The following is a 22,851-nucleotide window of genomic DNA, read 5'->3' on the forward strand; positions in this document are numbered from 1 at the left end:
TCTCTCTTCAACTGTCTCTAAGTCAGGAGTGGCATGATTGAGGCTTGCTGTTGAAAAGCAAGTCCCGTCAACAAACAGTTATTACCTCAATAAAGAGGAGAAAATCGATGGGGCAGAGAGGAACAGCGAGCAGTGTGTGTGTGTGTGTGTGTTTGTCTCTGTGTGTGTGTGTGTGTGTGTGTGTGTGTAAGAGAGAGGGAGAGGCTGTTGATGCCAGCCTGGCCATTATCCAAGAAATAAGAAATAGTGAAAGAGAGAGAGTGAGAGAGAGAACGAGAGAGAGCGAGAGAGAACGAGAGAGAGAGAGAGAGAGAGACAACATAACATATCCTCTCTGTATTTCTGACCTCTTCATTGAGCTCAGTGCTGTTCTGAATGTCAGAGGTGCCAGAACGATTTCTCTTTCTCCACTCTCTCCCGCACACATCTCCCCCCCCCCCCCCCCCACACACACATGCTCTGCTGTGACTCAATTACTAGTGGTGGAGCAATAATAAAGTCCGGGCGGCGAAGACTTCGATCGGCTGACCTGCTGGGAGGCACAAGCTGACTTCACCATGATGGATCACCTCCTGGTGCCCGGGCTCTCGTAAACACATGCACACACTCACACACACACACACACACACACACACACACACACACACACACACACACACACATGCATGCACATACATAAAAACATATGCTGCGCACACACACACACACACACACACACACACACACACACACACACACACACACACACACACACACACACACACACAGACATGCACACCCACCCAAAAACACACACATACACACACAGTCTCTCTCAGGTCATCTTACATAAAGCATCTATACCTTGTTAAATAACATGAACTAACTTAATCTTTCCATACTGCCTAAACATTCTACCTGAATATTGACTTTCAGGATCCTTCGTGCACTCCTGCAATCTACCGAACACAAAGCAGTTGAATTCTGACGCAAAAGAGCGGTCTATGCCATGTGTTCATTTGAAGCCTGATCTCCGCGGAAAACCATGCCACATCTCGACAACGGCCCAGAGGCTGACCCACCCACCCACACAAACCCCAACTTCAGCACGTATGGTACGACTGAGTTGGCACCTGGTTCAGCTCAAGCATAACACACTTCACAGGGTGATTTTAATGCTCTTTCCTCTCTTGGGAATGTACCAGTTCATATCTGTCAAACCGGGAGGAAAAGGAAGCAAACAACTAAGGGGGATTCCAGTATAAACCTGGCAACCCCCTGAAAACAAACCTACAGTTATGTGTGTAATTTACTAATATGAGATGAGGAAGTACATTTTCTCTTTATGCACCACGACCACAGAATTGTTATTGATTCCCAGTGTGATACTGGTTGGCTGAGCAGTGACACTGGGCAGCAGCTTTGTAACCTAGCCTTGTCACAGACACAGAGAAATGCACTGGCCACCATGCTCACAACAGCAAGTCCTGCCAAATGACATCACTTAAGACTGAAGTATGCACACTCACACACACACACACATGCACACACACACACACACACACACATACACACACACAAAGGAGTTAAGTAAATAAGCACACTACAGCTGAGCACTGTTTCGCTTGTTTGGAAGAAGCGATGAGAGGAAAATCTATACATCCTCACTGGATGCGACAGTGAGCTCTGTTGCACCTAATTGCGATGAATGACTTGGTTCAGTTAGGGGTGTGTGTGTGGATGTGTGCCTGTGATTGGAAATGTGTGTGTGTGTGTGTGTATGTGTTGGAGGTTAATACGAGATAACAAAGAAAGGAGCATTGTGTAACTCTGCTGTGGAGGGTTCACTTGCGCTATACCACAGTGAGAAGCTGTGTATACTAAGCTGTGAAAAGACTCCAGACAATTACTGACTGCATAGTGCAAGCTAAGGGTCAGGTGTGTGTGTGTGTGTGTGTGTGTGTGTGTGTGTGTGTGTGGGTGTGTGTGTGTTTTAATGCATGTGTTTCAGTCACCAGGAAACATAATAATGTACTGTTCACCTGCTACAAACACACACACACGTCAAACTAAAGAGAGAGGGTTCTATCACCAAAAACATCAACAGTGGCTAAACTTCAAATAAGATCCTGGCAGACACATGCCTCCCCACCATAACAATAACGCCTAACGCATGCGCATCCAAGCCACGCCACCCCAATGATGCAACTCTCCTTGCACATCAGCAATGCTTGCTAGTGACGGGCCGAGTGCACCAAACATCAGCACATGGGTCTCATCGCTGAACCCATAACGACAGACGACTGAGCAGGCAGCCAGCTGAGTCCTTTACAAGTGACAATCATCACTTTGATGTCAGATCCTCACGCTAAAATCAAGACAATCTGGAAGCACTTAAGAGATGTGAGAGGCAGCTACGAGAACGGCCTGAAATGCGCACAGCTGTACGATACGTGGGTGTGAGGTCACGACCCGGCCCACCCAGTAAGGCTTCCCAATAGACCTGCTAGCGTCCTGGTTCTCGATTGACATAGTCCTCCCATCGATCAAGGACCCGAGACACAGCTGTTGAAATTCTTTGTCGCATATGTCGTGGCATCCTTTTAATCGTTGGAATCTTCAAATCAGCATTGCAACCATCCTCCTCGTAGTGTGTCTGATGTGCGGGATGGCATTGGTACAGGCTCTGTATGCACGATGTGAAGGCGGTGAAGAAGTCGTTACCTTCGGCAAGCGCTCAGGGTCCCCGGGGTGCCTCGGGATGACCTTCTGTAACCGCTGGAAACCGTAGTCGATGGTTGGCTCGTTCAGAGCTGAAACGTGGAAAGAGCTGATCAATAACAACGTATGACTGTTCCTAAAATTACAACTGATTACAGCTGTACTCTTAAAACCAATTAGGGATATTGTCTACAATGATATTCTTATTCAAAAGGACATTGTTTGTAAATTGTGGGGAAAAGTGGATTCTGATACTGAAGTTAGCTGAACTGGCAAATCAAGAAATCAAATCAACCAATCATTAAAAATCTTCCATAAGCTTTTAAAACAGCAAAATGGAGGCATCAACAGTCAAAAGCTTTTCTTCTGGACAGGTTAAAAAAAAAAACACAACAAAAATCAAAGTTGAAGTGCTTGTTAATGTAGTAGAAAGTGACATTAAAATACATGATTGTTATAATGGAAGCCATTGTATATTCCAAAGATTACCCATATTTATTGGACTGAGTATAAAAGCCACATATGGTATGGCAGTCTTGGGACTTTTACGGATTTTAAGGGGCATTTACACATTGCATTTTGGGTGGCAATTACTGGGCGTGAAGTCTTTATCTTGTCAGAAACATATAAGTGCATCCATCAGCCATAAGGATGTAAAGAGGGACTCAAAGACAGAGTTAGCAGTTACTTGACAAAAGTTGTTTTAATAGAGAAAAAATAGTGGACTAGTGAAGCATGGCAGACTCATCTGTGGCAGGGCTTTGTCTTTAAAAGCTCCCATAAGTACAGTTTGAGACCAAACCACAAAGGCAGAGAGCAAATGTGAGGGAGAAGGCTGTTCCACTTTTGGAAGGAGCTCCTTAAAATCATTAAGAATATTCTAAAACTGAGTAGGCATTTATAAGGAGCTGGGGTAAAGTGTCAGTTAGGGACAATCTTGAGCATACTGTGGCACCACTGTTCAAAACTCTCTGCCATGATGGTACTAAAAACTCACTGACCAGTCATAGATGTTCCTGACTGGAGCTGATCGAGGAGGTAAAGGAATTTTAATAGATGATAAAAGTGCACATAACTATAAAAGACCTAGATGTGGGTACCCCAAATATACTGCCCTAAGATCACTCCTTGTGCCTTCTTCAGCTTTATGTAATGATGTGGACCAGTACTAAGACTGACCCAGAAACTGTGTAATTCAGCCTTGACAACAGTCTTAGTATATTGTAGCGTAGTACCGTAGTGTCCCTAACACCTGCTCCCAACATTAGAACATGTTTAGAACTAGAAAAGAAAACCCTGATAACAAAATACACACACACACACACACACGACAACTGAGGCCTCAAATAATGTGCTTCGCTTCCACAGCGTTTGCCAATCATGGAGCATGAAGATGGAGAGAAAAGAAAAGAGGAAGAGAAAATGAAAAAGTGGTTTGCATGGTGTCAGCGTTGGTTGTGGAAGGGTCACAACAAGCGTGTAGAGTTGGGTGCTTTCCTGTCAGTTACAGCAGATGGTTATAGCTCAAAGACTTCAAATTAAGTACTAATGATGTTAGCAAATGGTTCAATACAAAGGGTAGGAAACTTGAGACGATGCTGTTTGTAGTTAAATAAGACCTAAACGTTATGTTTTGCATCTGTGGATTACACGCCTTGTGCTAATCCATCAAATTTAAAATGGCAATACTTTGATATGTTTGGCGAAGGCTGTTGGTGTGTTGGTGTGTATTAATATTCCAGTATGGAGACCGATGGGCGAGCTCTCTGTGAAGCACATGCTCATGTCTTATGGATGTCAGAAGTAGTTTGCTCTGTTCTTATTGGCATTGATTTCTACATTGCACCCAATTGTCTCACACAGCCTGGGGAAAACATTCACTTACTGAGAGACCTGAAGGTCAAGCGAGAGAGAGAGAGAGAGAGAGAGAGAGAGAGAGAGAGAGAAGCAAATAATAAATTTGGAAACTGGTCTACCATCACATATTATTTTTAAAAAAACCACACACACACACACACACACACACACACACACACAAACTATCACCCCTGTTCCCAACAACTAAATAGAGAAAAACATACAAAAGTATGTTATTCCAACAGAGATAATTAGAAAACTATAATTGCTTAGACCACATTTACAGTAGGATAACAGTGTAACAACCTTAGCATAGTGAAAAGAAAATAATAAGGTTTACAGAATGGACCAGTCCTTTCTTAAAAAGTAAAAACCTTTACTCTACTTTCAACATGGATAACACTTTCACTCTCTCTCTCTCTCTCTCTCTCTCTCTCTCTCTCTCTCTCTCTCTCTCTCTCTCTCTCTCTCTCTCTCTCTCTCTCTCTCTCTCTCTCTCTCTCTCACACACACACACACACACACACACACACACACCACAAACCTCAACAGTAGGTCATAAGTAAGTCTAGTGACTTTCCCCATAATTCTGCAGGTCAAAAAGTCAAGGCAGTGATAAGAATGCTGTAAAAACCCAGCAAAAACCGAGCCTTAATTTATCATTTTGAACTTCAGATGCCTTCCAAAACCTTCCACAGATGTGCAGAAGAAAACAGGCTTCAGAACAATTACAGAGCCGACTGTATGATCTTAAATAATCAATAAATCAATTATGTAATGTGGCTTAAACCTGATCCAAGACATCAACCATGCGACAGTTAACATATACGCCTTGACACAGTTATTTTACAGTGTCAGTATAAGTGGGTTTCTAAAGAATCTTAAAATGAAGGTCATGTATTAATCCCTTGGAAATGATAATCTGAAACTGAATGGCACAAACACCAATCAACTCTTTAAATATATACTTTCTATAAAAACGCCTGTGTCTTAAATGGGGAAGTGGGTCTGTTGTTGGCCTAAATTTGCACCGTAGCTGGATACAATATTTGCTACATGTGAAACAAGTGCTAACCACAGTGTATTTATAACTTAGCCCTGCTCCATTTTATTGTTCTGTGCATACCACCACATGGCTTGGATTTGCTCAGGGATGTTGGTTTTTAGTTCCCCCTTGAGCTTCAGTGCTTAAATGCTCCAAAATAGAATCTGAGGCCAGCCTGGAGATGTAGCAACCGTTTTCGCTACATGCTAACTTAGCAGTGCTAAATGTTACATTACAGCGGGAAATAGTTAGCCAGGGACACACATTAGTGTTTAAATACGATCTAGTATTTGAATACTACAGTATTTCTCTCAGATTATCCAAATGCACACTATATTTCCTTTGGTGACCATTAAAACATCATAATGGTGTTTTTGAGGCAGCAGCTTCAAATCTTTGCCTAATTGATGATTAAATTCAATGCTGATTTATTCATACATTTCTAAGCAGGTATTTCTGCAAACCTCATGAACTGAGATGTATCCATGTAACTGTCTGAAATGGAATGAAGCTGACCTCAGCAGGGTTTGTCTACCTCAAAACCACGAGTCTCTCTGAACACAGCCAACCTCTAAAGCACTGAAAAACCAGTACTGGAAAAAGGCAACACCTTACACTTAGCTTCTAGTCGACCTTTCTCACAATAACTACAGCATTAATTGCTAGGAGAGGAAATTCACAGCTGATTTCAGCAGTAGAAACTGGAAGAGAAATGTTTAAGAAATGTATAAAAATGACATTAGCTACAGTAGATACACAGACCTTACAGGTTTCTTAAGGTTTCACAAAAGGAACAAGGCAATAACGGATAGTTGCAGTGGAATAAAATTACTTAAATTACCAGCAAGACACTATCGGTCGGTGTCTAGGAAAATGTCAAATTGATATGACTGGAATTACTTCAGCCATAAATTAATGAGCAAATAGGCTGCTGTGTGTTCGGTCTCTCTCTCTCTCTCTCTCTCTCTCTCTCTCTCTCTCTCTCTCTCTCTCTCTGACCACATTGTGAGAGATCTCTTGCAATCACACAGATCAATGCTCATTGAAATTTCATGAGGGCAGATGCAGTCCTCATCATATTTCACAATAATGACCCCGACGGGAGGAGGAGAGGGGAGGAGGAGGAGGAGGAGGAAGAGGAGGAGGAGGAAGAGCGGGAACAGGAAAACGATGGGGAAGAGGCCCAGCCCACCGAGTGCACATACGGTCATCAACCTAATTACCTCCAACACAACTATGGATGCACATCCATCGTATTAGAGCGTAGCGTGCACCCTAATGGTATGTTCCGCTAACTCAAACCAAAAGAGCCAAGGAGGGTTTCAGTGTTGATTTGAAAAGTGCTGAACTATAACTACAGCACCTCCACTACACTACAATTGTCCTGTGGGCTGAACTAGAACTACAGCACCTCCACTATGCAACAACTGTCCTGTGGGCTGAACTAGAACTACAGCACCTCTGCTGCACTGTCCAGTGCGTTTCCACTGTAAGTGGTCAGATTAGACCCATGTAATTTAGTGCAGAAGGCCATTCTTCACAATGTCACACAGTGAACACACACGTGTAGGTGTGTGTGTATGTGTGTGTGTACATATATAATAAAGTAAGGAAAAGTGGAGAGCACCAATTCCCCCTCCTTCGTGCTTTTCCGGCAGGCTCCGGTCGTCCACCGTCTCCCCTTCCAGGTGCGATGTCAAGGCGAGGGCTCGGGATCGATCCCCATGCCGGCGTGGCGCTCAATACCTCTGAATTATTGCTTCATTCTTCCCTCCTTATTATAGATGAGTTATTTTTTTTCCCAAGCCATTCCACTTTAAGATCAATAGAGAACAGTCCTATTCTTATATCTTGCCTCCCCTGGTCTCTTTCTAATATAGCAAGAATGTGCTCTGCTTCTGGTGCGGGGGCTCGTCAGCTGAGACTCATGTGGTGGGACAGGGGAGGTTGCTTGGCATTGTTATGGTGGTCCAGGCTGAACATGATGCTACATTTTAGATTAGTCGTCTGCTAATAGCTTTTCTATCCTTGACTGGTGTGCACAAACACGCACACACACACACACACACACACACACACACACACACACACACACACACACACACACGCACACACGCATATACTCTTCATGACACCTGAGTGCTTGGTATTATGCCCAGTATCATGCCCACATGCCCAGTGGAGCCTTGTCTGAGTGAGAGTGAGAGTGTGTGTGTGTGTGTCCCCACTGAGATTAACTTGCAAAACCTCTGCAAAACCGTAAAAAAAAGTTGTAAACAGATGTAGTGTATACAGATTAGACGATCAACTTCTGCTGAGTACTGCCAACAGGACCTGAGGGAGGAAGAGGAGCTGAAGCAAAACGTGGCCATGTACGACCTGCTAAGAAATAAAACATTTCTGGTGAGTCGTCTTTGCGTGAAAGTCATATTTCCTCATTATATCACATGATAGCACACTTTTCTGGCGCTGGCTGCGGCTGAGGCTTGCCTGGGCCTTGTCTTGGTAGGTACTCTGCTCTATTGATCGCTTCTTCACACTTCCTCTTTATAAACCCCCCCAGCACTGACATTTAGTTTCGCCGGTGACAGCACACCTCCACTGTCAATTACAGGAGATGTATTAGGTACAGTGTACACTTTGCAACTAAGGCAGGACCAGAGTCACAGACTGAGAGAGAGGGAGCGAGAGAGACAGAGAGAGAAAGAAAGAAAAAATAGATAAAAGAAAAGATAGAAAGAAGCAGTTAGAGAGTCTAAGATTTTCCCAGATTTTTAAGATTTCTCCATTGACCACATGCAATTAAATTATGTAGGCCTAAATATAAAACTATTATTTAATTTATTAAATATTTTTTACTCATAAAAAACTGGCCTCCTACCCACCAATCAAACAATAAAACTCACTGCCTCACCTGCTTGATCTCCCATAACACCATCTTCCATAATTCCACTCAAATTCTTTTCCCTGCTTGACTGATTTTGCAGGGTACAGTTCTTGACGGGGCACTGGCAGTTTCCAGGTAGCCATTGATTAGCGCATAGCTGGGGCCTGGCAGCAGGCGTCCGTGCCTCTGCCTGTATTGATTTAATTAGGCCTGAGGAGCTGTGAGCGCAATCTATTCGCAGATAGCGCGTTCCGCTAACAGAGGCTGATTAGCCCTGCCAGCTGTCCGCTGGGTACCGGCTATGCCAGGGGCCAGATGCCACTCTCCCTTGCCAGTGGCAGCACTGCAGTTTTAACTGAAAAAGGGACCGAGATCACAGAGGAGGAGGAAGTTAAGGAGTTTGGGCTTCATTAAGAGCCCTGAATTGCAGTAGCTTAGATTGATTAGGCAGTGAAAGGGATACGTCAGTACAAATTAATGGAGCATTCCGAAAAGGGTTGTACCTAAGATAAGACTCTAAAAAAAAATAAAATAAAGTGGGGGGGGCAAAAAGAAACATATCCATTGTATCTATTTTTCATTCCCTGCTAATCTATGACCATGAAAATTGCATTTGCAAGCACACGCAGAGAGCTGTGTGTGTGTGTGTTTCTATGCACCTGTCTTAACCCTCCTCTATATTCCTGATTTTACCACGATAAAGGAAAAAAATCTAAAAGTGAAATCATTAGGTCAAAATTAAAGCTTTTTCTGGTTTTAAACGTGCTCTCGTGGGTGTCTGAGGTCCACCCTAGTAAATTAACATCTGCAGACAAACCCCAAAATGATAAAATTGGCTAATGAGCGCTCAGGGGTTGACCTTTGACCTTGTGGATTTGGGCATTAGTGGGTGGGTTTAGGTTTTAAGGCGAATGCAAGACTGTCTCATGTAGAGTGAATAAACACTGGAGGTGGAAGGACACAAGGACTCTGTCTCTCTCTCTCTCTCTCTCTCTTACTTTCTCTCTCTCCTCTCTCTATCCCTCTCTATCTCTCTCTTTCCCTGTATACGAGATAGAAATAACAAGACCACGTCATGTATATTTCTCAGTAAACAAAGATCTACTTATTATAGACTTGTGTGTGTGTGTGTGTGTGTGTGTGTGTGTGTGTGTGTGTGTGTGTGTGTGAGAGAGCGCGAGAGAGACAGAAAGAGAGAGTGAGAGAGCTAGAGAGAGAGAGTCACAGAGGGAAATGCACAGTTCAGCTCATTAAGAGCCTGCTCAGATTGCTCTGGGATTTGGTCTCCTCCTTAAGAATGCCCTCAGTGAACTGCAGGAACTGGGTGTGAGACATGGTCTAACATACGGGCTGAAGGAGCGAGGCACTCGGGCGTTTGTTTGTGTGTTTTTGCATCTGTGTGTGTTTGGCTGTCTGGAAAGGTTCTTTGTTTCTTCCCCTTTTTTACCCATCAAATGGCTTCAAGATGGAAGCCGGTAAAAAGCACACTGTTTTTCTTGCTGAGTTGTAACAGTTTTTACAAGCACTGGTCGTTACTATCTCCCAATCTACAGTAATTAAGGAAACAATACCCCCCTGTTGAACTCTACGTTTGTGTGTTTGTGTGTGTGTGTGTGTGTGTGAGAGGAGGTGTGCATGTCTGAGGAGGTGTGTGTGTCTGAATTTGTGTGTGTCTGAGGAGGTGTTTGTGTCTGAATTTGTGTGTGTCTGAGGAGGTGTTTGTGTCTGAATTTGCGTGTGTCTGAGGAGGTGTTTGTGTCTGAATTTGTGTGTGTCTGAGGAGGTGTTTGTGTCTGAATTTGCGTGTGCCTGAGGAGGTGTGTGTGTCTGAATTTGTGTGTCTATGGAAGTGTGAGTGTCTGAATTTGTGTGTGTCTGAGGAGGTGTGTGTGTCTGAATTTCTGTGTGTCTGAGCAGGTTTGTGTGTGAGGAGGTGTGCATGTCTGAATTTGTGTGTGTCTGAGGAGGTGTGTGTGTCTGAGTTGGTGTGTGTGGGTGGGTGCATGTCCTTTTCATTGCTATATTAAAGACATAATATAAACACAATGCAGATGATTTATCACAGATGACTTCAATGGGAAGCCATAAAGAGTACTAATAACATAAACACATACAGACCTATTCGCCTCATTTCCTCTCTTGCCCTAATTTGGGACTGGTCTGAGGTCAGTCTGGGTATGAGGGCCTACACATGTCCACTGTCATTAGTTACTCTTGTCCTTGGATAAAGATACTGATACTGATCCTGGACCAGCACAGCAAACTGTCAAATGCAGCTCTGGTCTCAAGGCAGCATTCAAGATCAGCCAAGAGCTTATCCGTACACAGGAAGTAGAGTCTCGGGAGAGTGATGTGTCCCACATCAGTGCCTTCCACGACAGGAAGAGGGCAGCCCTCATGCCAAGGCAAGCAAGTTTATGCTCACAGACCTTGGAAGCTTCACCGTTCTCCGTCTTCATCCGTCTGCCCCCAAGCCCCAACGTTCTCGGTTATGTTTGGTCAGTTGAGCGGAGGGGGTATGTGATCTTACCGGTGTAGATGAACCTGCCTGGCGTGCCTTTGCAGAACTGCTTGGACTTGTAGGACAGCGTGACCTCCACAACCCCGGGAATGTGGCGAGGAGGCGTCTGCACCCGGATGGCGTGAGGTGTGATGAGCTGCTCACAGAGAGAGAGGGAGGGAGGGAGGGAGGGGGAGTGAGAGAGAGAGCGAGAGAGAAGAAGAGAGTTAGGAAGATACATTTTTAAAAAAACAGTCCTCGTTCTACCTGTTGGCATTCTTGCTTCATTCATTTTGATTTTATCAAAGGAGCTTTTAATTCATTTAATAACTGCAATGTCTGCTTTGGGGATATTTTCATTTTAATTGTGCATAACTTGCACGCATAAACAAAGCTTAGAGGCAATTGTTTATTGCGTGGTAAGCGCTTCACTATTAGTCCAGTGGGCTGGTTTGTCTGTGTGTAGCATGATTCCAGCAATTACCAGTGTACTTCAGACAGGATGGACAAGCAATGCTAATGCTGGCCTAGATCCAAGGCTGCTGGTACACCCAAAATCCAGAATACATCTTGTGTGTGTGTGTGTGTGTGTGAGCGCGTGTGCGCACGCATCTGGTTGATCAGTATCAGGGGTTTGACAGCGGGTGGGTCTGCTATAGAGGCACACAGGGGCTCTGCCTCACAGGATCCCCAGAGAAACACTAATTAGAAACATGCTTCCACTTGCAGTCCCAGATCCTAAACTGTAGGCTGCTTTTAGCCCTGTTCACAATCACTGATCACTGAACACAGCACTCGTGCCTCTTCCAGTCCCCTAAATCCGACCTTCAACCGGGAGTCTATGTGCAAGCTTAAAAAAAATGAACCGAAATAAAAGATGGGGAAAGTGAAGACTAGCGAGGCGCTCTGGGATGCTAATCCAGGCTCTTTCCCATTTCCATTACTGTTTAATGAATCTTACAGCCATTACAAAGCTTCAGAAGGAAAAAACATTACAAATCCATAAATTCAATATGGAAATGAATCTGTTAATATTATTAGGAAATACTATTAATGTTATTAATATTAAACAATGTCTTTTCAACATCAGTCAGCAATATTCAGCTTCTTAGGATTTGTGTTGAGTGAAAGTAGCTGAAAGAGAGAAAGAAAAAAACGACAAGAGATTAAACAACCATATGCGGAATTCTCTCCCTTGCCCTCTCTCTCTCTTTCTCTGTCACTCACTTTCTCTCTCTGCTATATCTGTGGTAATCAGATCCATAGCTGATGGGTGTAGCGGCTGAGGGGGAGCAGGAGGCCCTGGGTGGGCCCCCTCGTTTGGGGGCTACGGGGTTAGGGGCGAAAGGTCAAAAGGTTAAAACGTCCACAGGAACAGCTAGAGGGGGAGGAGGCAACTCAGCACATTAAATGTGTCCCAGATGTATGCTGTCATAACTAGCATATGCACAGGCACACACACACACACACACACACACACACACACACACACACACACAAACACACAATGTGCCTCACTGTGCAGACATCCTACACATTAGCATGTGTGATCGTTCCTCAGTCTTTTAATTGTGCACCTCCTTGAGTGTATCAAAGGTTCTGGATGAATAAATAGTGCAGAGTTTGTATCTGAGACAATTGCTGTAAAGAACTGCTTTGCAACCCCATGGAGGAGTTACATTTGATCAGCCTACTTGCCCTGTGTGTGTTGTGTGTTTTGTGTGTGTTGTGTTGTGTGTGTGTGTGTGTGTGTGTGTGTGTGTGTGTGTGTGTGTGTGTGTGTGTGTGTGTGCATATTTGCATATCTACGTCTCCGCACTTTCTCACAACACTGGCTGCCATCAGCAGCCTTTAAAGGGTCTGTTGTGGAGCCGTTAGCCAGTGTATCATATGAAGCACACTTCCCCACATAAAGACTTGTCAAGTCAAATAAAAGGCACCTTTAATAGCATTACAATATTTAATGGCTCATGCCAGATGAATTTATCACCTGCATAATACCAGCATCTTGTGCACTTCATTAGAGGCAAAATGCCCCAACCTGACAGCAGAGGGGAACAGATGAAGGAAGTGCCATTTTAAAATACTCTTTAATGGCATGCAATGGCTTTTATTTAACACACTATCTGGCAGTACAGTATTACTTAAAATGTTAGTACCTGTACTGCTTAGAACTAAACATCTGTCTTTGTGCTGTATTAGGACTTTAAATGACATGGGCTAAGATTTCAACGATTTAGGCTCATTAATGCAATGATAAAAAGGAATTCGTGTGAGTCCATCATAATATCCTGACATTTTGTAACTGGTAGTCAGGCTAGCGGCTAGAAAGAAAAAGTTTGTGATCCCTTCGGAATTACCTGGATTTCTGTAATAATGGCTCAACTAAAAATGGATAAGCCATGCCTAGCGGTTAGGAGGTAAATCTGGCCCATTCCTCCATATACACATTTTAGTTCATGTATATTTTTGGAAGTCTTGGTTTGACTAGCCTACTTCCAATCACACGACAGTATTTCAATTTGATTGGGTACAGCACTCTAACTTGGCCATGTTAAGTTCCAAGGAATTTCTCCCATTCGAGTCTATGTTGATTTAGTCCCGTGTTTTGGCTCATGGCCGTGTCAACCCAACCCCTTGAGTTTTAGATCAAAGTTTAGATGTTCTGTCGCAGAATCTTCTGCCGTGGCTCGGAATTCATCCGTGACTGCAAACCATACAAGCCACGCAGGTCCACTCTGAAACACCAAGAACTAACTAACTAACTAACCTAACTCTATAATGCCAAGTGCTTCACTGGAGATGAGGTTTTTTTGCTGGCATGCAGTGTTTTCTTTCTTCAGAGTTTAGTAGTGTGCGTTAATGTTCAGCCTTGGTCTCATCTGTTCACTGCAGGGGTTTCCTAAGTGGCACATTCATTCGGTGACTTTAATGCTGTTGTATGTTCTTACGAAAAACACTTCTACACAGTGGACAGATGAAAGCCCATGCAGGAATTCCCCTGTAATCTGCTTCCAGTCCTGTGAGAATCTACAAACGTCCTTTTGTGGTCTTGTGAAATGTGCTCTGACCGGGCCAGAAGAACAGGTACCAAAAACTGTGGATTTTAATATGGCAGGACAGGCCAAAACCCCACCTGCGTGGACAGAAACACCTGACTCCATTTAGCCTCTTCTCCAGAGGTCATTGTCCAACGTACTATTTCTGTCAGTGACCATAACATAAAACAAAGCATTCAGTAATTTGTGTACTTTCCCTTTAAGTTGTGTCTAAGTGGAATGCGTGTGCATGTATACTGTGCAAAAGAGAGCTTTTTTGTGCTGTGCATGACAGAGATTAGACCTTCTATTATCCCTGTTCTCATTTCTATAAGTAACACATCTAAGAGCTGTGGATGTTCCTACAGCACATACATGAACGGTCAACAAAATTACAAGAACGGGCCCTTCCCATGTCACTTTGCAGGAAACCAAGTAAGTACAATACTGCCAAGCTGAATTGGAGTCTGACTCGCATCTCCCAAGATCTCTGCTAGTCTGGGTTGGAGTAGAAGTTAAATTGGAATAACTCCAGTGTTACAAACTCAGATAGAGATCAAACCAAATTATTAAAAGCATTTTTTGCCAAAATGCAGATGAGTTCATAGAATCCAACAATCTAAGGTTGCAAATCCCAACAGCCCAACGATAGGCTCTCCTCTCTGTTGAGGTCAGGGAAGTGTTTTTGCTCCCCGAAGACCAATACAGAGAGACTGAAGAGAAGCTTCTTCCCGCAGGCTATTCGGGCCCTGAATCAGGGCAACTGATGTACTGTGGGGATTACTCTGTGTATGATGTCCACAATTACATCATACAAACTGTAAAAACTGTAAATAGTAAATTGTTAAAACTGGAAATTGTACATTGTATATATGCATATTATACATTCCCTCTTCATCCATCATAACATATTTATTTATTCATCAAACTGCATCCATTTCCCTGTATCTCTCCTCGGGTCGGACAGAGCAGTTGCAAAAAAGCATTTCACTGCCAGTTATACCACGTATGACTATATACGTGACAAATAAACTTTGAACTTTGAAAAAATGTAGGGCTTAGCATCACTTCCAAAGCAGCTAACACGGCAACAGTGAAGCAGGAGATCCCGTAAAGGACTGTTGTGATCTGAAGCTAGTGTGATCTCAGTCTGTAGCTAGTGTGATCTCGGTCTGTAGCTAGTGTGATCCTGGTCTCTAGCTAGAGTGAGCTTGGTCTCTAGCTATTGTGATCTCAGTCTGGAGCTAGAGTGATCTTGGTCTCTAGCTAGTGTGATCTCGGTCTGTAGCTAGTGTGATCTCGGTCTGTAGCTAGTGTGATCCTGGTCTCTAGCTAGAGTGAGCTTGGTCTCTAGCTATTGTGATCTCAGTCTGGAGCTAGAGTGATCTTAGTCTGTAGCTAGTGTGATCTCGGTCTCTAGCTATTGTGATCTCAGTCTGGAGCTAGAGTGATCTTAGTCTGTAGCTAGTGTGATCTCGGTCTCTAGCTAGTGTGATCTCAGTCTGTAGCCAGCGTGATCTCGTTCTGTGGCTAGTGTGATCTCGGTCAGTATCTGGTGTGATCTCTGCCCTGTTCACTGCCTGAGCCGAATTAAAGACGTCACTTTTGTGCGAGCAGGCTCAAAGAGGGCTCATAAAGTTCTCAGAGAGTTCTCCCCACTCACCTCGCTCCACACCAGCATGGTGCCGAAGATGACCTGCAGTCCGTCGAAGAAGTTGTCTCCGATGATGATGACGGTGGCACCGCCTGTTGTCCAGCCCTCGCTGGGGCTGATGGCTTTGATACAAGGTGCTGCTGCATTCCAATAGAGGCGGACCAGGTTGATGAGAGACAGAGAGACAGAGAGAAAGAGAGAGAGAAATATATAGAGAGACAGAAACATTCTTTAATATTCTCTTTTGGTCAGCCAAAGCATATTCAAAAGACCTTTTTTTTTTTGTTTTATACCACATGTAGGAATGTAAGAATGAAAAGAAAAGAACTGGCTTGCAATTTTGTCTGTCAGATCTATGAAGGAATCCATTGCTTTTAACCGCGCAAAAAAGGAACACTTCTGTTTCCTGGGGATCCGGTGTGTATGTTGGGGGGGTGGAGGGTTAACCTTCAGTTCCCGTGAGGCCTCTGGGTTAGAGGTGAGGTTCTAATGTGGTTTGTTTCATGAGGTTTAGCAAGCGGGGCAGGGGGGCAGGGGTGGGAGCACCAGGGAGGTCGCATGACTCGACACCTCTGCGTCTCCCGTTTCGGAGCCGGCGCAGGAAACCGAAAACACACAAGCAGTACTGAGAAAACTCACACAGCTGGATTTAACTAGGAGTCCCATGCCTGGCAGGACACGTTAGGCTTACAAAGACACAGAGGATCGCTTACAGCAAGAATGACCCTCTGACACAGCAAATGGGACTTCTACCTAAACCCGCCCAGCGACAACAACGGCATCTCATTACAGGCCGATCGACTTCAACGCACCAATCAGAGATGAATGGATGCACTACTATGGTGAAGCAGAGAGGCTAACAAAAGGAAACTCAGTAAAAACCATCCTGCCATAACACTGTATAAGGCATTACTGGACTAGAAACATTCCTAGTTTATGATTAAGATTTGTGTTTTATGTCCCCTTATTTGCTAAGCCTTTTGGGCCATTCATGTCCCAAAAAGTCCAAGGTCGAAAAACCCTGTTTTCAATCGGTAATTGAAATTTGACATCTGAGCTATAATTATCATGCTCGTAAAACACATACTTGCAGCCATAATTTTCATTCTGGTAAGACACACACTTGCGGCACGTAGCTAAAACTGCTCGTTCACTGGGGTCTGCTCTCGGCCGGTGACATCAGGCTTCATGCTGTCCGCGACAAGTGGTTCTGTGGCGGGGGCTCGCCGATGTCCGCCAGCCTGTTTGCCCGGGCCCCTTTGTTGCGTGTACACGGCAGAAGAGTCGGTGCAGGGTGGGGTAGGGTGGGGGTGGTACAGGATTCGTGCGGAGAAAGGTCAGCCCACTTATTAGAGCTGTCAGCTCCCCTCCGAGCGCGAGTGTCCTGCACTAGCAGGGGGTGGAGGAAGCAATTTAGCCTGCTTCAGTTTACCTCCGCTTAGCTCCTGAACAGCGCGGATCGACATAATGAGCTACGTGGAAAGACGGGGAAGGAAGGGAGGGGGGGTTTCGTTGGTGCAACTTGAAGCGAGTGCAGAGCATTCTCAACCTTGGAAGCAACCGGAAAATACGTCCGGCACCTGGAGAGCTTCACAGAACTACAAACAGCAGGACAGCAGCTATTAAAGAAGACAAAACAACGTATGTGGCCCTCGGGCGTGACAGCCCCTCCCCAGGGTGTGGCTCCCTCTGCACAGGCCCCTCCAAAGGAGGTGGCTCCCTCTGAGCATGGCGCAAATTTGCGGCCGACCCTTGGGGTGGGTTAAGAAGTTGTGGGCAGAGAATAAACGTGACAATTCTTAGCATCTTGGGAGAGCGTAGGTACCATGGGAAGGTTCTAAACTGCAGAGGAAGCTGGGCTTCACATCCGCTCATGCTAGCACAGACGACTCAGGCGGAGTCTGGGGTCTTTGGATATACTTCCTGTTGAACGAATCTCACCAATGGCTGCGTTTCTTCTCTGTGAACACACACTAATCTGCTTCATTTACACGTCAGACGTTGGGATACCCATGGCAGCATCTGGCCACGCCCCCTTTTCCCCATAGCCTAATGCAGTTTGGGGAGGTGGTGAGTGGAAGTATGGGAGACGAGGTGCAATCTCTGGCTGTAATCTTGGCCTAAGTGGACACTAGCTCAGGCTGAGCTGGATTAAGCAGATGGAAAAGCAGGAATCCATCTGATAGGATTAAACTTTCTGTGGCTCTCTCTGCACCATCTGCTCATCATGCTGCTCCCAGTGACACACACACACACACACACACACGCATGCGCGCACACACACACACACACACACACACACACACACATACACACACAGACACATACGCAGAGTTCAAACAACACATGCACAAGCCATAAAAACCCACAGGCACACTTGCTTGTAGAAAGTGAACATGGCAATGAAGACCATTGTGTAATTAAACATACTGACATGGTAATATACAAAAATATACACAGAACATATAACATACAAACATAACATACAAACATGTAACAAAGAGGCAGAACAAAAAGAAAGCACATGCAAACATGCTTAGATGGACAAAGGACACCTACACACAAACAAAAATATACATGTAAAAAAATGTAAAACGTTTTTAGCTAAACGAGAAAAGAAAATACAAAAGGGAAAATACAAATGTAGCTTCCATTATGTACAGTAAACAAACAAACAAAAAAACTGAATGCAAAATGTCTGTAATTTGCTCTTAATATAATATGCCCTTGTACATATGACAATCATTTTTATGCTTGTCAATATATTATAACAGTTCATTGTTTTTCATTACCCTTAAAATAAAAGCAATTTTAATAATTGAATTATTGCTGCTCCATCATAAATGTAAAAAATTGAAAATGATATATTAATTATATTAATGATACCTTATGTATAATACGTACACACACACACACACACACACACACACACACACACATATACATATATATATATATATATATATATATACATGCATAAACCAACAACCTCTCACATAGACTCACCCACACCCACACTCACATGCACACGCACACACACCCACACACACAACGAACAGATTGCAGCTCTTTCTCGAGTCCCTGGAGCTTGAGTGTGGTGCTAGATATGGGACAGTGAAACACTCTTCTGTCTGGAATGCCTTCAACCAAGCCAGTCCCCCCTCCCTTTCATCTAACTCCTCCACTACAGACGTCTCGTTTGTCTCTCTCTCTCTCTCTCTCTCTCTCTCCACTGACGTGTGTGTGCCTGTGTATGTGCGTGTGTCTTTGGAGGCGTGTGTCTCGGAGGGCCACGCTTAAGTTCAAGTGGTCCTTGTCCAACAATGACCCAGGAGCTTATTGTTGGACTGTCGTCCAGCCTCCCAAACCCTTCCACTCTTGAAGAGACAGCTAGTGGGCCATTAACACTCTCTTTTGTTCTCAGAAGCTATCGCCCCCCCCTCCGCCCCCCAGGAACTGTTTGCACTGCTCACGCTCCCTCATCCCCAACCACTCCTCAAAACTGACCTGGGATCAGCTCCTCTGGGCCTCCACTAAAAAGCTATTTCCTAGACTGGAATATCACAGGTGCAGAGATTTTTAGGTCCAGATTAGACTGATAAATTAAGAAAGGCTTGCACACTCTTAAAAATCATGCTTTCACAAGCAAATTATATTAAATGTTTTGGTAATCCAAAAGCAGATCCCAGAACAGTTTCTGGATAGACGGCAGTGTTTTCACTTCCATCCGTCCACCCAGAGTGCAGCTAGTCCTGCACGTCTCCAGCAGGCCTCTCAAAGCCTGGCCCATGCCTTGACAACAGACCTGCAGATCTGCACGTCATATGTCAGTTCTGTGGCAACAGACCCCGCATGCGGCCCTTGCCCACAGCCTGATCCTGGACGAGCTAAAGCAGTAACTGGTCACGGTGAATGCCCCGCACAGCAATGTGTCACACCCGCCCGCAAAGAGCCTTGGGCCTGGTCTTCCGGCAGACGACCTCGGCCTCTTGAACAAGGAAGCGAAGGCCTTTTTTCAGAGGAAAACACCTTCAGCCCCATCAAACGTCTCCAGTGCCGCAAGAGCGCGCGAGCCAATCGGAGGCAGGCGATGTGGCGAGGAAAACCACTCGCTTGGTGTTCTCTGTTTCTTCCATGACACCGAGAGCAAAAGAAAAAGTTTTCTTTCCATGAGTCAATGAAGCGCAAACAAGCACCTTCAGGAGTGGCGTCACCATTCCTTACGGAGGTGTTGCGTCACTCACCCAGAATCCTGAGCGATGAATACGCAGTGGGTAGGTAAGAGGCGCACATTTCCCAAATTTTTTGTCAGCAGATTTTCAAGGTTAGAGGATGTGGACGGCGGTGTCCACGGACAGCCATATGTGCTTTAAAGCACACATGCGTTAAAGCATGGTTGTGTCAAAGCATGCATTTAATAAAACGTTCACGCTTTCTCTTTATCTTCCAGTGGGAAAGAATAGGCATTCGAATAGGAATTTATTTATTTATTTATTTTGATTTACTTTAATTCAGCCACAGGATGTATCTGTCACTGAGGCGATGGAGAAAAAGTGCCGTGGCTTTTTAGAGGCTACAAGACCTAGTTGAAACCAGGGGATGTGAAAGAAAACTGTGATAGCACTGTTTCCGTACAGTGTGCTTCATCACTTGAGAGAGTTTTACTAGAATCTGCCAGTTGGAATATAAAGTTAAAACAAAGGAATGAAGCATGTGGACTGAGGGAGGACACAGGTTAATGTTTTAATTAATTGGAGGTTCAGCCTTACTCTGTCTGCTCGGGACTTATGGGGTCAAACCTCCAAACAGGGGATGGCGTTAGGGACTTGGGGTGCTAACACATAAACTATTTGGTCCCCCCACCACGCACACACACACACACACACACACACCCACCCACGCATACATACATAAACCCACACGTGTATACACACATAACGTAAGTTATGATTCTAAGTTTGTGTGGGTATGTGTTTCTCTTTGTCTCTCTCTGTCTCTCTCTCTTTTTCTCTATTCCTCTCTCCCTCTTTCTCACTCTCTCTCCCTTCTATTTTTTCTTTCTCTCTCTCTCTCTCTCTCTCTCTCTCTCTCTCTCTCTTTATTATCCTCCCACACACAGCTGAACTGCCTTTTTTCCCCAAAAGTGACCCAGTTAATGCATTTAAGCAAAATGTCATGAAGGACTCTTGGTGAGAACATGCGAGGACAAAAATAATTTTAAAATATATATATATATATATTTGCCCATGAATAAGCTATGAATGCACTATGAATAGAGACAGGAATTTTACAGTTAGATTTAAAATATATTCGCGAAGTTGAGCTAAAGACTTCTTTTACCGCTTACAATTTTTAGCAGTAAAAACTGCCTCCACCTTTACTCTTATGATCCCATCTCTTTCCATTAATCCCACAGAAAATATAATAGAGCAGCATATTTTGGTGATAAATAACTACACAAAGTCAGAGGTAAACTGCTGAGGTAACCTGGCTGAAGCTTACCATGTTCCAGGTAAGATGGCGTTCCCTCCGAAGGGTCGAGCCGCCGCGCTCTCCGCCCATGTTTGGAGTTGTTGTGCACAAACATGTTGTCCGACACAGAGAGGACGTGCCCTTCCACGCTCACCGTGGTGGACACCACCACCTGAAAGGCCATGGGGTTAAAGGTCATTATTTTAAAAAAAAATTCCCTTCTGTTGCATAAACGTGTGACCTCCGAGGTTTATAGTTTATATGTGATTAAACTATGTTTAGATTTAACATTAGTTTGGTGTTTAGATTTAACTTTAGTTTTAAGTGCTTGATTAATAGTAGAAAATTACATCAAGTTATTATGAATTTCACTGAAGCACTTGTGCACTTCTTATATCACAGATCATTTTGCAGTGAAATAAAATGCAAACGCCCCCCCCCCCTGAAATCATAATTTGCGGAATCTAACCAATACGAGCCATCTACAAGTGGAAACGATAATAGAACTGTGTTGATACTGTAGCCATTTCCTGCTACATGAATGCTACTGAATGTCCGCTGAATGCCAGCATTGTCTCGTCTTAAATTCCCATCACTGGAAGACAACATAGCGGACACCCAAGCGGAACCGGTTCCTTTATAAGCTGTGCACTGACTGCACCACTCCAGGTCTCTAATCCCCCTCTATTCTTTGTGCAAATTAACATACATACACACAACCATCCATACATGAATGTGCAAACACACGCGCACGCACACACTCCCATCTTTTATCGAAGTCCTTCAGCCTCTCCTCCCGCACCGTCCGCCCACCCCACAATCCCCTGCTCTGCACGATTGATTGCTGATAGAGCCTGGCACAGATTAATTCAATTAAAAGGCAGGCAGCACTTGAGTGCGCTGAGACAATGGCAGCGTGCTGACGGCTTTCTGGCCCGCCGGTGTGAGTGGCGCTAGCAGACCCGGCTTAAACCGCCCTCCCCTGAACCTGAAAAAAGCCGCTCATTTTAACTTCAGCTGATCTCTGAGACGAATTCTGCCTCTTAAAAAAGAAAGGACTTGTTAAAGAGGAGGAAGTCTCCGAGGGATTGATGCTCACGCTTCTGCTGTCTCACTGTCCGTCTGTCTCCTTCTCTGTCTCCCACTCTCTCAAACACTCTCAGTCTCTAGACTTCTATCTCGTTCTTTCTCTTACATTCAAAGGTTCAGTCTTTCCCTCAGCTCTTTGTAGACTTTTTTGTTGTCAGAAAAATGGGGGTGTACTCTGTGTGTGTGCATGTGTGATGGGGCTCCACTTTAACGACACATGGCATATATGCCAACTCCCCCTCTCCCCAAATAACCATTCACCTGACCACAGAGGCCCATGCTAACTAGCCAGACAAACGCAGGAGATGACTACAGACAAAGCAGCGCGTCAGCACCCTAACAGTGTAATCCATGCGGCATACATCAGTAAAGACTCACTTTCTGACACTGTTTCGACATGTAGTCTGGGAGAAATGACCGAGGCTGGGTGCTAATTGGACACAGAAACTTTTTTGTGCCAAACAGTGGAGTGTGAGTTCCACACCATGTTGACAGCCAAAAGCAAGAGTCCAAAATTTTTCAAAAGCTAATATGTCAATTCATATGCAGTGCATGGAAAACAGAATTTTGAAAACTGTTGTATGTGGATAACCTGTTCAACACAGTAAA

At 44.4% G+C, this 22,851-nt stretch overlaps 1 protein-coding gene across 4 annotated transcripts in view; it reads right to left on the reverse strand.

Moving 5' to 3' along the window:
* ebf1b (EBF transcription factor 1b) overlaps nt 1–22,851 on the reverse strand; it is a 99,942-nt gene that overhangs the window by 12,451 nt on the left and 64,640 nt on the right. For 2 of the 4 annotated variants that reach the window (XM_081719017.1, XM_081719015.1), the window contains exons 8-11: nt 21,184–21,325; nt 15,691–15,818; nt 11,020–11,146; nt 2,704–2,792 (exon numbers count right to left, since the gene is read on the reverse strand). In XM_081719017.1, the coding sequence (XP_081575143.1) occupies nt 2,704–2,792; nt 11,020–11,146; nt 15,691–15,818; nt 21,184–21,325 (486 nt within the window). Of the gene's footprint in view, nt 1–2,703; nt 2,793–11,019; nt 11,147–15,690; nt 15,822–21,183; nt 21,326–22,851 lie in introns of all 4 variants that reach the window. The other 2 variants (XM_081719016.1, XM_081719014.1) reach the window with 1 other exon arrangement.

Source organism: Electrophorus electricus, chromosome 8, assembly GCF_041902795.1.
Source record: "Electrophorus electricus isolate QZ-2024a chromosome 8, ASM4190279v1, whole genome shotgun sequence".
Lineage (NCBI taxonomy): Eukaryota > Metazoa > Chordata > Actinopteri > Gymnotiformes > Gymnotidae > Electrophorus > Electrophorus electricus.